This window comes from Oncorhynchus masou, chromosome 24 (genome assembly GCF_036934945.1).
Source record: "Oncorhynchus masou masou isolate Uvic2021 chromosome 24, UVic_Omas_1.1, whole genome shotgun sequence".
NCBI classification, from domain to species: Eukaryota; Metazoa; Chordata; class Actinopteri; order Salmoniformes; family Salmonidae; genus Oncorhynchus; species Oncorhynchus masou.
In genome coordinates this window covers 36,076,643-36,092,831 of record NC_088235.1, presented here as the reverse complement: position 1 = coordinate 36,092,831, position 16,189 = coordinate 36,076,643, and the positions used below count along the sequence as shown (strand labels likewise).

General features: G+C 41.5%; 1 protein-coding gene across 1 annotated transcript in view; it reads left to right on the top strand.

Annotated features, from left to right (window-relative positions):
- LOC135512093 (Na(+)/H(+) exchange regulatory cofactor NHE-RF1-like) overlaps window positions 1-16,189 on the top strand; it is a 36,546-nt gene that overhangs the window by 13,671 nt on the left and 6,686 nt on the right. Inside the window, exon 2 of the mRNA XM_064933751.1 lies at window positions 14,716-14,886. Within this exon, the coding sequence (XP_064789823.1) occupies window positions 14,716-14,886 (171 nt within the window). The remainder of the gene's footprint in view (window positions 1-14,715; window positions 14,887-16,189) is intronic.

Sequence of the window (16,189 nt, the reverse complement as noted above, 5' to 3'; positions counted from 1 at the left end):
GAAAGTTTTTCCAACATGAAAATTACCATGATGGCCTGCTTCTCTATACAGAGAGAACCCTGTAATTAAATCCAATGACTGTCATTTCCTCCATATTAATGGGATAGTTTGATTTTGGCATTGAAACCCTTTATCTACTTCCCCAGAGTCGGATGAACAAGAACAGCTAACTGTTCCTGTCGACTTCGTCATTGCGCTAACGCTAGTTAGCTTTTGGCTCATGAAACTACTTCTAACTTTCCTCATACTGGATACAGAGACATAAAAATGATATCCACAATGGTATTCTGTTGCAGATAACAATTTCTTTTGTGAAAAATGAATATCGCTAAAAATATCCCAGTTTGAAGACACCATCCTGTGCAGAGCGATAGTTAGGAAGGTATGGATAGAGATCTCTAGTGAGTCAGTGTTAACATTAAGAGAGATGCAGGACAAAGGAATGTTTGACATCCGCTCCAGCTTTTACAGCCTTTCTACAGGTGACACACATTCTAGTATTATGAAGGCACTCTGCCACAATAAGGGAAGGGAAGTGAAGTCAGTCGTTTTGACACAGCCCCCAATGCTTCCTGTTAGCAGTAGGCCTACTACTGTACCTGACCCAATAAGTGCTCTGTTCTGTGGTTTTCCGCCCTGATGCTCAGCGCCTATGAGCAGACAGAGAATGAGAGAGAAGTGGGTGAGCGTGAAAGATGTGTTGGGACGTTACACTCCTGTTACTGGCTACAGGGTGGAAGTGTGAGAGTGATGTAGGCCCATGTGTACTAGTGCTTCCTTTATATTTCCTATGTGTGGCACAAAGACTGCAAACAGCATCATTTTCAGTTGAAAGAAACCAATTAAAGCCTACAAAATGTATGGTAAACACAATGCAACCTAGAAGCTAAGTGGGGGAGCTTGCATAATGGTAGTCTTTCTCCTATCTTTATCTTTACTCTGTACATCACAAACACAAAACAACTACTTGTCTTCCTCTTGCCTTGTTCTGATATCTCATTGTATTTAAAGACTGTTTTGAAAATGTGGGATTCTCCTTAGAGCATTACAGCAATGTAACACACTTCCTGATGTGGCTGGATGGTAGTTATTCTCCTTTTTCAATAAAGCCTGTAGAGGAATAGAGGGCTATCTGGGTTTACTTTAGTCCGCTTCAGCAAACATAAACTACTACAGTGTTTTCAGGACCAGGACAAATACTACGGAGTAATATTTTCCTGAAAATCTACCAAGTTTCAATACCGGGATTAATTCATATTTATCCTGGGAAATACAACAAAAATTGGAATTGCACTTTTTAAAATGCGTTTTAAAACCAAGATATGTTCACTATGCCAGGGTTCTCCCCAAAAGAGGGGTGCTGTGTCACCTTGTAAGCTTAGCTGTGCCACTATTTTAAAGATTTCAGAGCGAACTAAACTATCATTACTAAACATTTTGATTGCCAATAACATTATGAACAGCCTGTTCTGCAATTCTCAAATTCAGAGCGTTATGTTCCTCAATTAATTCCACGCATTTCAAGTAGTAGGCTATCGACACAGCGTGCACTCAGGACGCACAGAGTGCACTCTGTGTATAGTGTTGTCTAATCATACAAACTTTGTAACGGCAGTCAAACAAAAGTCAAATGGACCAAATTTGCTAAGCTTACTAAATATTCTGTCATTATTTGGAGGTTATCTCCTAATTGAGTTAATGATACCAGATCAGCTCTTGAAAAAAAACGGGTATTAAGAGAACTTGATATTTTCACAATAAGGTAACATTAAACATTCTTGAAAATGCAAGTGTCTTACAACGTTCAAAAGATTAGAATCTTGGTAATCAAACTACGTTTTCCAATTTAAAATAGTTATTACAGAGAACAAATCCCATGCTTTTGTTTGAGAAGAGCAATCAAGAACAAACATTTTCCGCCATGACAATTTTACCTTCAGATGTGAATGTCTAAAAACTGTCACTTACATTCTGATATTGCTCTTATTTCTCTTTCTGAGTATCCCATTGATCAAATGAAGTGCCGTTTTCTTTGATAAAATCCATTTTTATAGCCTAAATCTAAACATTTTGTAAACTATTTGTGCCGTGAATTCCATCTATCAATTTCTTTACGGAGCATTAGGCGTGATTCGCCCAAGTAAACAATCGTTTATATAGTCATGGTGGGTTTCAGTGCATTCCTCTGGATGTTTGCAACACAGTCAAACTTCATAGTTTTTTTTTGCGGGGAGAATTGACCGAAGTGAGCTGATTTGAAGACAACAATAAATGACTACCGGACGCACCAATAATTTTAGCGAAGCTTCATTGATTGACTATATTTCTGCCCAATGACCACTGATCTTCTTGAAATCTAGCTGGGTAGATGGCCAATGAGCTGAGGTAATAGCCAGTATGTAATGGTTTGGGGTTGGACCACAATTCCTTGGTTGTAATCGCACGCACAGGGAACTCCATTTTCGCCTTGAAGATCAGAGCAGTTGCTGTAAGGCTTTTTACACGCAGCTGTTTACACGCAGTTTGCCTCCGCTTTACATCAGAAAGAGACTGCTATGGGACAGGGCACAGGCAGTAAAATACTGTGACGAGGATTTCCAAGGGGTGTACTGTTTTTTTTGTTTGTTGTGTTTTCTATATTTTCTAATATTTTTTTAACATTTTTTTTGTGTGTTAGAATTGCTTTTTGATGTGTTGTACATAGTTATTTGCACTGCTGTATATAGCTATAGGTCATTTCACCAATTCGGCCACTTCGGTGCATTTGGGCAACTTGTGTGGGACACCTGAGTGACTTCATGCCAAATGTCATGTAGCTCACCCATTCCTGAAGTTATCAGTCTGAAACTTTGCACACCTACAGCTGCCCTATTGTGTTATCCATCAAAATTATCTCCAGCATCTTATCTGACTGTGTGGCCATTCTAGTACGTGAAAGATGATACTACAACAATAAAAAACAGAAAACGTATGCTCTCTCTTTTCTTCCACCAGATCTACTGTGTTATATTCTCCTACATTCAATTAACATTTCCACAAACTTCAGAATGTTTCCATTCAAATGATACCAAGAATATGCATATCCTTGCCTCTGGGGCTGAGCAACAGGCAGTTAGATTTGGGTATGTCTTCAGGCGGAAATTGAGAACAAAGGGATGCAGCCATATTAATGGGGACCAACTCTGTTTAAAAAAAATATATACATACAGTATCTACACTCATACCGTTTGTCGATCTCACACGTACTGGGCGTATGTTAATGTGTTCCCAGGACAGGCCTGGGATCCCAGTTATCCATGTTAAACCATATAGTGGACTACTTTTGACCAGAGCCCTATGGCAATATATAGGGAATAGGGTGCAATTTGGGACACCAAGAGACAGTCAAATACTGCTGCTGGCTGGTTGACTGCATATGAGCTCAGTGCCCTGTTACTCTGCTATAAAGTGCATTGAAATTGAATGTGATCTTTAATGGACAAGCAGTTGTTTTTGGATGATTTTTAGCTTTGTTTGAGCATTGCCATTTACATCTGCACTTCTGGCATTACGAAAGTTCAAAGCAAACAGCTCAATTCATCCCCAAAACAGGTCTTTGCTGTGACAGCGGCTGGCTAGAGATCATAGGCTCAGGCCCCTTCGTCTCCCCAGGACAAAGCATCTTATTGTCAGCCTCCCAGACCCCCTAAGGACTGCCTGAGGCTGGAGCTGGGTGTGGGGACGGACATTAGCAGGATGTGTGGGGGGTGTAAAGTCCTTGTGGTGTGTAATTATAAGAGCCAGTGTTATTTTATCTTTCCTTGGGGAGAATTATTCTTTAAGCCAACATCAATGTCTGAGAGTCCCAGCAAGGACCTACACCAACAGTTCCAACCTTAACCTGTCTATCTGCCAAACATGGTCATACTGACATAAGAGAATGATGAAAGAATGCGAGAGATGCACTATATATACAAAGGTATGTGGACACCCCTTCAAATGAGTGGATTTGACTATTTCAGGCACACCCGTTGCTGACCGGTGTATAAAATGGAGCACACAGCCATGCAATCTCCATAGACCAACATTGGCAGTAGAATGGCCTTACTGAGAGCTCAGTGATTTTCAACGTGGCACCGTCATAGGATGCCACCTTTCGGGGTTGGGTTAATTGCGGAAGACACATTTCAGTTAAAGGCATTCAGTTGTACAACTGACAAGGTATCCTTTTTTCCCTTTCCAACAAGTCAGTTTGTCAAATTTCTGTCCAGCAAGAGCTGTCCCAGTCAACTGTAATTGCTGTTATTGTGATGTGGAAATGTCTAGGAGCAAAATCGGCTCATCTGAGAAGTGGTAGGTCAACCAACATCACAGAACGGGACCACCGAGTGCTGAAGAGCGTAGTTTGTAAAAAATCATCTGTTCTCCATTGCAACACTCCCTACTGAGTTCCAAACTGCCTCTGGAAGCAACGTCAGCACAAGAACTGTTCATTGGGAATTTCATGAAATGGGTTTCTGTGGCCGAGAAACCGCACACAAGCCTAAGATCACCATGTGCAATGCCAAGCGTCGGCTGGGGTGGTAACGCCTTCTCTGGAGTGATGAATCACGCTTCACCACCTGGCAGTCTGATGGACGAATCTGGGTTTGGTGGATGCCAGGAGAACGCTACCTGCCCTAATGCATAGTGCTAACTGGAAAGTTGTAGGAATAATGGTCTGGGGCTGTTTTTCATGTTTCGGGCTAGGCCCCTTAGTTCCAGTGAAGGGAAATCTTAACGCTACAGCATACATTGACATTCTAGATAATTTTGTGCTTCCAACTTTGTAGCAACAGTTGAGGAAGCCCATTCCTGTCTCAGCATGACAATGCACCCGTGCACAAAGCAAGTTCCATACAGAAATGGTTTGTCAAGATCGGTGTGGAAGAACTGCACAGCATATACCCATCAAATACCTTTTGGGATGAATTGGAACGCCGACTGCGAGCCAGGCCTAATCGCCCAACCTCAGTGCCGACCTCACGAATGATCTTGTGACTGCAGGGACTTGCTTCCATTCAATGTTCCAACAACTGGTGGAAAGCCTTCCCAGAAGAGTGGAGGCTGTTTATAGCAGGAAAGGGGGGACCAAGTTCATATTAATGCCCGTGATTTTGGAATGAGATTATTGACGAGCAGGTGTCTACATACTTGTCTACAACAGTTTGCAGTTCTCCCAGGGTCAGCTCGATGAGTTGAAACAGGAGAACGGCAAGATTACAGCAATTGGTAAGTCATTTCTGTGTGTGTGTGAATCCATGATAACAATGACGGATAAATCAGACTTGAGGGACAGTCAAGGCGAAACAACCGGGTTCTGGACAGAAATGCAGAATCTCCACATGAGACCTGAACTGAGTCTGAGGACAAAGTGAGGGAAATTACCTCTAACTTGAAGATTGACCATAGGAAGATTTGAGGTGGAACGCGCCCACATGACTGGAAAACCCACCACCGGCCCAGCCCAACAGTGGTCTAGTTCCTGAGGTTCAAGGACACGGTAGCTGTTCTGGAAAGAGCCAAGAACTTGAGAGGAACGTATATCTTCCTCAAAACGGACTATCCTGAAGCTGTGCGCCAGAAGAGGAAAGAACTTTTCCCAGCCATGAAAGGAGCCAGAACGCGTGAAGACATTGCTTACATCTGCTATGAGGCTTATTGTCCACCCTCCCTCCCAGAAGCCTGGAAGGGATGAGGGAGCTATGCCTATGGGTTCATAGCTTCAACCCCGCAACACACACACCAATTGATTAATGGACTGCTGAATGTATATATTTTCTCTTGCTTTGTTTACTCTTTTCCGTATGTCTCTCTAATAAGCTACCCAGGAAAGGCTGAGCCTTAGAAATAAGTTTCATGAAATAAATAACTTGTTAACATCAGATAACAGCAGTAGCAATACAATGAAATTACATCTATAGAAGATACAGAAATGCTTATGTTGTTGCTGTATATGGTCACTCACGTGATTAGCGGGATGTTATTGTGGGTGTAGTGAAATGCTTGTGCTTCTAGCTCCGACAGTGTAGTAATATTTAACAAATTACACAACATATACACACAACTAAGTAGGAGTGAATTAAAACTTTATACATATGGACGAGCGATGTCAGAGCGGAACAGACTACAGTATATACATGAAATGAGTAATGCCAGATATGTATTCAGAGCCATATTCCTGTAATGCTGAGAGAATATCCTGTGTTATTGAAGTGTGGTTGCAGGTTCACTTAACATCTAAAGCCTCTATTTTTGGAGGTGTTGATATATGCCACCAAGTGCTTGATAGTATATGTTATGTTAACGGAGGTCTGCTTTCTTGGGGACGTGAATATTGACTGGTTTTCATCAAGCTGTCCTCTCAAGAGGAAGCTTCTCACTGTAACTAGTGCTTGCAATCTGGTTCAGGTTGTTCATTAACCTACCAGGGTGTCTACAAACACTACAGGAACAAGATCATCCACATGTATCGATCACATTTTTATAAATACTGTAGATCTTTGTTCTAAAGCTGTATGCTTACCCATTGGATGCAGTGATCCCAATATAATGCAGTGGCTATATCCAGGAAAGACACTGTTCTGAAAGCTGGGCCTAAAATGGTATATAAGAGATCACACCAAGGATTTTGCTGTGACACTCATGTGGATGACAATACAAATGTGCTTATTCCAATTATTAATAAACATGCACCTGTTAAGAAGCTGTTAAGGCTCAATGGATTGATGAGGAATTGAAAAACTGTATAGTTGAACGAGATTGCCCTAAAGGAGTGGCTAATAAGTCTGGCTGCACACCTGACTGGCTGACTTCCTTTAAATTGAGAAATTGTGACTAAACTCAACAAAAATAAAACTATTTTGAAGCCAAGATCAATGATGGAACAAAAACTTGAGTACTTTTTAAATGAAATTATGGGAAGAAAGCCATTCAACTCCGCCTTTCATTGAATCAGATGGCTTATTCATCACAACCGTTTGTTGCCAATTATTTTAATGATTACTTCATTGGCAAACTTAGGCAGGAAATGCTAACAACGAACAGTGAGCTGTCGTATTCATGCATTAGAAAACAACAAAAATTAAAAAAGCTTTGCAAGTTTGAATTTTGTGAAGTTAGTGTGGGAGAGATGTTAACTTTATCGGTCAATAATGACAACTCCCAGGATTGAGAACTTAGATGAAAAGCTACTGAGGATGGAAGCTGACTCTATAGACACTCATATCTTATTAATCTGACCATTTCTAATAAGAATGTGGTCAGGTGAAGCAAATGCTAAGCTACAGGACTGTTTTGCTAGCACAGACTGGAATATGTTCCGGGATTCTTCCGATGGCATTGAGGAGTACACCACATCATCAGTAAGTGCATAGATGATGTCGTCCCCATGGTGACCGTATGTGCATACCCCAACTGGAAGCCATGGATTAGAGGCAACATCCGCACTGAGCTAAAGGGTAGAGCTACCACTTTCAAGGAGTGGGTCTCTAACCTGGAAGCTTATAAGAAATCCCGCTATACCTTCCGACGAACCATCAGTGATCAAACAGTGATCACACAGTCGTCCGGAACAGCTGATGTTCTTTTGCATGTTTCAGTGTTACTTGCCTCGAAGTGAGCATAGGTTATTTAGCTCGCCTGGTAGGCTTGTGTCACTGGGCAGCGCTCGGCTGTGCTTCCCTTTGTAGTCTGTAATAGTTTGCAAGCCCTGCCACATTCGACGAGTGTCAGAGCCGGTGTAGTACGCCTCGATCTTAGATCTGTATTGACGCTTTGCCACTCTCCGTAGCCGACGTGAGTAAGACCTTTAAACAGGTCAACATTCACAAGGCCGCAGGGCCAGACAGATTACCAGGACGTGTACTCTGAGCATTCCCTGACCAACTAGCAAGTGCCTTCACTGACATTTTCAAACTGTCCCTGATGAAGTCTGTAATACCAACATGTTTCAAACAGACCACTATAGTCCATGTGCCCAAGAACACGAAGGTAACCTGCCTAAATGACTACCGACCCATAGCACTCACCTCTGTAGCCATGAAGTGCATTGAAAGGCTGGTCCATGGCTCACAACACCATTAACCCAGAAACACTAGACCCATTGCAATTTGCATACCACCCCAACAGATCCACAGATGATGCAATCTCTATTGCACTCCACACTGCCCTTTCCCACCTGGACAAAAGGAACACCTATGAGAATGCTAATCATTGACTACAGCTCAGCGTTCAACACCATAGTGCCCTCAAAGCTCATCACTAAGCTAAGACTCTGGGACTAAACACCTCCCTCTGGAACTGGATCCTGGACTTCCTTATGGGCAGCCCCCAGGTTGTAAGGTTCGGTAACAACACATCCGCCACGCTGATCCTCAACATGGGGGCCCCTTAGGGGTGCATGCGCAGTCCCCTCCTGTCCTCCCTGTTGACTCATGACTGCATGTCCAGGCACAACTCCAGCATCAAATTTGCTCATGACACAACTGTGGTAGGCCTGATCACCAGCAATGATGAGACCGCCTATAGGAAGGAGGTCCGAGACCTGGCAGTGTGGTGCCAGGACAACAACCTCTCCCTCAACATGATCAAGACAAAGGAGATTGTGGAATACAGGAAAAAGAGGACCAAGCACGCCCCCATTCTCATCGACGTGGCTGCAATGGAGACGATTGAGAGCTTCAAGTTTCTTGGTGTCCACATCACCAACAAACACACTAAGACAGTTGTGAAGAGGGCACGACAAAACCTATTCATTGACTACAGCTCAGCGTTCAACACCATAGTACCCTCAAAGCACCTCCCTCTGCAACTGGATCCTGGACTTCCTGACCGACCTCATCATCTGCGTCGCTTCCTTTTGCGAATAATCGGGATGTCTGCCCTGTGGGGTGTTGGGAGAATATCTTGTGAGTCCTGCTTGTTGTTGCTGAAGTCTTTGTCTAATCCGAGGTGAGCGATCGCTGTCCTGATATCCAAAAGCTATTTTCTTCCGTAAGATACGGTTGCAGGAACATTATAACATTATGTACAAAATAATTTACAAATATTGCGGAAAAAAACACCATATAATAGCACAATTGGTTAGGAGACCGTAAGACGGCGGCCATCTCCTCCGGCATCATTTCTACTTTGACTCTCTTCTTGTACCCCCTGTATATAGCCTAGCTATTGATATTGCTATTGTTATTTTACTGCTGCTGTTTAATTATTTGTTACTTAACACATTTTTTAAGTTAACCAACAATGCTTTTTTCTTTAAAAAAAAAGTAACTTTTTTTTTTAAGTAAGAATTTCACTATACTGTTGTATTCGGTGCATGTGACAAATACAAATTGTATTTGATTTATTTTTAGTCTGAGTCGAGAGAAAAGTCTTTGTCCTCAGGCCGAGAGGGAACCCAAAGTAATTATATTACCCAAGAGTGGTAAAGCGGCCTTTACTGGTTCTATCAGCAGACCTATAAACTTGCTGCCAGCTCTTAGCAAACTGTTGGGAAAAACTTGCAGTCCTCATGACTCCTTGCAACATGTTCACACATGAGCAGGGACCCTGGGAATCTTTATTTTGGTGTTTTCAGAGTCCGTAGAAAGGCCTCTTCAGTGTCCTAAGTTTTCATAACTGTGACCTTAATTGCCTACCGTCTGTAAGCTGTTAGTGTCTTAACGACCGTTCCACAGGTGCATGTTCATTAATTGTTTATGGTTCATTGAACAAGCATGGGAAACCGTGTTTAAACCCTTTACAATGAAGATCTGTGAAGTTATTTGGATTTTTACTAATTGTCTTTGAACGACATGGTCCTGAAACGTTTTCATTTTTTGCTGAGTTTATAAAAATAACATTTCTTTGCAGGATCCATGTCCCGACTTTCAAGAATGGCTGAATTGTTTAGCCTTTTCTGGTTCGCTGGATGCAAGTTTCACCATCTCATTATTTCAGATCTACAAGGATTGCAAATTTCACCATGGCCCGTGGCAATATGTTTGCACATGAGAATTATTCAAATATGGCAAATATGATTTCATTCTTGCATTCAATCCATGTTGGTTTTCACTGACTACCTGAGACATGAAACGGGTGGGAGGGCATACAGGCTATTGCCAATGTATTAATGCGCAATTGGCCTAAAATGGGTAATGTAAACACTTCAACTACTTTATTTTTATTTGACACCGTAGGTTTTTGTGAAGAAGTAACATTTTTTAGGTGTGACGTCATTACCTCCATCTGTTTTTATCGACAGAAGTTTCTAAAATGGAAATGCACCGCAACAGGCAATTGTCACAGACAGTTTGCATAGAAAACAGATAAATGTCTTCAAAAAGTTAATAGAAACATGGCTACTGTTTCCCTTTTGAAATGTGATCACGCCCCTGTAAAGAAAATGTTGTGAACATTGTTAACAACATTTTCTGATATTAGTGAAATCAAGCAACAATATTATTTTAATGGATATATCCAATTACATTTCTATAGAAAAGCTATGAAAACAGAGGAACACTGAGCATTTGCTGCCCTTCCAACTGTATAGTTTGTAGCTTTAGTTAGCTAAATGAGATTAGTTACTCAGCCTGCATAGGAACCATTTTTTTTAAAGCATAGCACCAATGTTTTTGCACAGATTAAAGTATTTTGGTTTTTGTCCTCAAATGGAAGGTTTAAAGCTGCTATTTAACCTTTTGGGCTACTTGACGAAATTCACATTGACTGAGCTATAAGCGGGAGATCTGTTCTGTGTGGTATTTGTATACTTCCTCTTTTAAATTTAGTTTGTCTGACTTTCAGTTTTGTACACCAGCTTCAAACAGCTGAAAATACATAATTTTTGGTTATTGAATAGGTGCTGTACAACACAGCGGTTTAGATGCAATGTATAGTTTAGAGAATCATTATATGTTTGGTCACAAACTGAAATTAGGCGAACTAGGAAATGGAGGAGCGATTTCTGCATTTTGCACTTGAATTTTTGTTTTGTTTTTAATAGTATGAATTTACTTATCAAACATGCAGAAAGCATTACAGGCATCACGAGCAAATGTAAATGAATTGAAAGTGCCGCTTTTGATTGGACAGTGAGATTGAGGAGGCTGTTGTGTATTTGCTCTCCTGCTGTGTGTCTTGGGCTGATTCTCTCTTTAGTGGTGGTGGTGGTAGTAGTAACTGGATTAAAGAGCTCACATTGCCTTCAGGTGTCCATTTCAAACACCTTTCCAGAAACCATGCTGCTAAGAGATTTTAGATGGCTCTCGGTGCTTTCTTCTGCGTTTGTTTGACATCATTGCTGTTGAAATGACAGTCTGGGATATGAGGTTTTCTGGGCCTCCACCCATTCTATTGTGAGTTCTAATAATTTATCATTCAGTACTGAAGCTGTCATTCTGTCCATGTTGATTTTCCTCAACAGTCAATGATTATGAAGCCACGTGTGAATCAATAAAACATAAAATAATGACCTTCCATATTCATCCCAGGCAAACTGTCTCCATTTCATATATACTGAGTTTATTTTCTAGTGTACAAGTATTCTACAGCAGGGAGACACCCAACATGGGTGGCCGATCAGGATGCAAAGGTTGCTCTTAAGTGTTGGTAACAGAGAATCATTAACAGGTGACTAACAATAACAGCTGTAATCTCTGGAACAACCCTCTTTATCAGTAAATGGGAGGAGGGACGCTTCATTTTTATTAGGGCTCATGATGTTCTCCACTATTGCTTATATATCCTCTGGTCATAAAATGTCTCCAACTGTCCATTATCTGTTCTTTTAGGTAAGACTGAAATGGAATTTATCATTATTACAGGATCCTCTAAGATGTCGCTAATAACCAGGGTGTTTTTGTTTCACAACGTTTTGTCCTCTATATCTGACTACCTGTCTTCCCTTGCTATTCCCATTTAATGTTTAGCTGTATATATTTAAAGAATTCGGCAATCTTTGTTTGGGATTTAGAAATCTAATTGATGCCATATTGGCACCAAAAGTTCAAAGATTAACTGTATTGTAGTCTGGTTCTAAATGAGAATGTTTGCCATAGAGGGTTTGGTTGGTGCCAACATGGAGGTTAGGTTTCCAACCTTTCTCTGGCCCTGGTATTGATGACCTCATTCCCCTTTCTGCTGCTACACAGTAGAATCTCCTATGTAGCTGTTATCCTGTCTCTAGTTGGATTAAATGCTTAACCCAGCGTATGGCCACTCCTGGATTAGCCTGTTATACTAAACATCAGTCAGTGTCCAGTGCTCAGCTAGACACTCCTGGAAGCCTTGTTACTCACGTGAGACCGAATTTAACATACATGCTGTACTGTGGACTATTTGCATTGACCCCCACACACTTTACACTGCTGCTTCTTGTGGTTTATTATTTATGCATGGATACTTTACCCCCATCTACAGTTGCAGTCATAAGTTTACATACACTTAGATTGGAGTCATTAAAACTCGTTTTTCAACCACTCTACATATTTCTTGTTAACAAACTATAGTTTCGGAAAGTCTGTTAGGTCATCAACTTTGCATGACAGTCATTTTTCCAACAATTGTTTACAAATTATTTCACTTATAATTCAGTGTATCACAATTCCAGTGGGTCAGAAGTTTACATACACTAAGTTGACTGTGCCTTTAAACAGCTTTGAAAATTTCAGAAAATGATGTCATGGCTTTAGAAGCTTCTGATAGGCTAATTGACATCATTTGAGTCAATTGGAGGTGTATCTGTGGATGTATTTCAAGGCCTGCCTTCAAACTCACTGCATCTTTGCTTGACATCATGGGGAAATCAAAAGAAATCAGCCACAAACTCAGGAAGAAAATGGTAGATCTCCACAAGTCTGGTTCATCTTAGAGATAAGCTTACTTTGGTGCGAAAAGTGCAAATCAATTCCAGAACAACAGCAAAGGACCCTGTGAAGATGCTGGGGGAAACGGGTACAAAAGTATGCACTATTGTAAAGTGGCTGTTCCGCTGGATGTCAGAAGGTGAATTCACCAATTTGTAAGTCGCTCTGGATAAGAGCGTCTGCTAAATGACTTAAATGATGTGAATGTACCTATATCCACAGTAAAAAGAGTCCTATGTTGACATAACCTGAAAGGCCGATCAGCAAGGAAGAAGCCACTGCTCCAAAACCGCCATAAAGCCAGACTACGGTTTGCAACTGCAAATTAGACCTGTTTGGCCATAATGACCATTTATGTTTTGAAGGAAAAAGGGGAGGCTTGCAAGCCAAATACCACCAACCAAACCGTGAAGCACCGGGGTGGCAACATGTTGTGGGGGTTCTTTGCTGCAGGAGGGACTGGTGCACTTCACAAAATAGATGGCATCGTGAGGAGAGGAATTTGATGTGAATATATTGAAGCAACATCTCAAGACATCAGTCAGCAAGTTAAAAGCTTGGTCGTAAATGGGTCTTCCAAATGGACAATGTCCCCAAGCATACTTCAAAAGTTGTGGCAAAAGGGCTTAAGGACAACAAAGTCAAGGTATTGGAGTGGCCATCACAAAGTCCTGACCTCAACCCTACAGAAAATGTGTGGGCAGAACTGAAAAAGCGTGTGTGAGTAAGTTACACCAGCTCTGTCAGGAGGAATGGGCCAAAATTCACCCAACTTATTGTGGGAAGTTTGTGGAAGGCTACCCGACACGTTTGACCCAAGTTAAACAATTTAAAGGCAATGCTACCAAATACTAATTGAGTGTATGTAAACTTCTGACCCACTGGGAATGTGATGAAAGAAATAATAGCTGAAATAAATCATTCTTTGTACTATTATTCTGACATTTCACATTCTTAACATGAAGTTGTGATCCTAACTGACCTAAGACAGGGAATGTTTACTAGTATTAAATGTCAGGAATTGTGAAACTGAGTTTAAATGTATTTGGCTAAGGTGTATGTAAACTTCTGACTTCAATTGTACATATTACCTTGACTAACCTATAACCCTTTACTTGGTACCCCTGTATATAGCCTCTTATTGTTACTTGAACAAATATTTACTAATATAATTAGTAAAATATAAAAAAACTTAACTGCATTGTTGGTTAAGAGCTTGTATTGGGCGTATGTGACAAATAAAATGTAGATTTGATAGTATGCAGAAGCAAGTACTGTATATAGCTTGGAGCAACTATAGTATTCTTAGAGTAAAACTGCACTATGCTTGCTTGGTCAGTGACTACAAACAGCAGTTGGTCCAATATTGTTTGTCTATTTTCCTTGCTAGCTGTCTCTGTTCCTCATTTCCACTAATAAAACACAGGGTGATGTTTTCCTTTTCCCAGATCCCTCTCTGTGGTGTCAACCTGTCATGGAATGTTCCCTCTGTTCTTTAGTACATTGAGAACACAAACTTTGCCTCTTGGTCTTTGGATGGTTCCTGAATGCTACAACACTCTGTCTCTGGATATTTGTCACACTAATGGTGTTCTAACCTGATATTAAGATCTCCATTTCATATCAACTGTTGCTTTATCATTTGGAGTTGTTGGGTGCTCATTTTTTTTCTTTGCTAATCACAATCTATTTGTTGAGGAATACGTCTCTGAGTGACAAGATGGGATATGTCTCTGATTGGTGAGATCTGCTCACTCCATGTAACAGCGTAGATGTGCTGAACTAGACATTCTCTCTCTCTCATCGATCTGTGTGCTTAACTAGATCTGTTTTCCCTGTCTGTCCGCAGGAATCGAAGGCAGAGCTGCGTCCTCGTCTGTGCTCGCTGAAGAAGGGTGTGACGGGCTATGGCTTCAACCTGCACAGTGAGAAGTCTAAACCAGGCCAGTACATCAGGGCTGTGGACGAGGACTCTCCTGCAGACAAGGCTGGCCTCAAACCCCAGGATAAGATATTACAGGTACGTCTTTACTGTACATTTTCCTTTACACACACACAGCGACTCTGTACATGATGTTTTTATAAACCCAACTACTTAGCAGCAGTCCTCTTCTCCCTATCTCTAGGCCAGATTAGGAATGCAGGGCAATATTCTTCTGGTACAGTCTGTACTGGGGGGGGGGTTGCCTGACTGGTGGGAACGTGGCTTGTGCTAGAGGAGGAATGTGTGTTGTAATCCCATTACATCAGTGGCAGAGTGGTCAAATCAAAATCTCATTTTATTGGTCACATATTTTGCAGCTGTTATAACCGTTGCAGCGAAATGCTTATGTTTCTAGCTCCAATAGTGCAGTAATACCACACACTATACCCCCTCCCCCATATTAAAAAATTAAGAAATATCAGAATGAGCAATGTCATATTCCGGAATATAAATTATTTAATGTTGTGTATGGGCCGTATATAAATAGAATGGTGTGTGTACAGCAGTAGTTATCTAGGGTGAGCTTAGTCTAGAATACAGTATGTATTGAAGTGGGTGAAACACTATGTCTATACGGCAGCAGTCTCTAAGGTGCAGGTTTGAGTAACCGGAGGGTAGCCGGCTAGTGACCGTGACTAAAGTTCAGGGCAGGGTACTGGGCAGAGGCTGGCTAGTGGTGACTATTTAAGTCTGATGGCCTGGAAATGGAAGCTGTTTTTTTTCAGTCTCTCAGTAATAGAGATCAGTACTGGGATTAGGCAATGCACTACTGGGAAGTGTGTGAAAGTGAGGTAAAAAGAGAGGGAAAGTAAGGGAGAGAGGGTTCTACAAGGCCTGTGGTGTTAGTGTGTGTGAAGAGGAAACAGTCTTTTGTCCTTGGCCTTTTTTATTCTGTTTTTCGGGCTCTTGGTCCTCATGTTGTAATACTACCAGTTAATCCACTAACCGTGTCTCTGACCTGCATTACACTCCAGTTACACTGACTTCAAACGGTGTGTAACAAAGGTCACGGCTTTACGTCTAATGCTTTACACTAACCAGGGACATGTTTGTGAGCTACCATTCTTACGTATGGTAATACACACACACATGGAGGAATGGGATCAGGGAGAGGGTGTATAATGGCTCTGTTGTTTGATCAAATTGTGGGAGTCTGTGAGAGATTCCAGATGGTATTTTCTCCCGCTGGAGTTCGACAGGCAGTCCTCCGTCTTGTGGCAGAGCTTAGTTCCTACAGCGCCCCGAACCGTTTAGTTCAGTTTAAACCTCTGTGGGAGGACTGGACTGTGTTATAGTCCCTACCCCACCACACCACCCACAGCATGGCTGCATTCACATC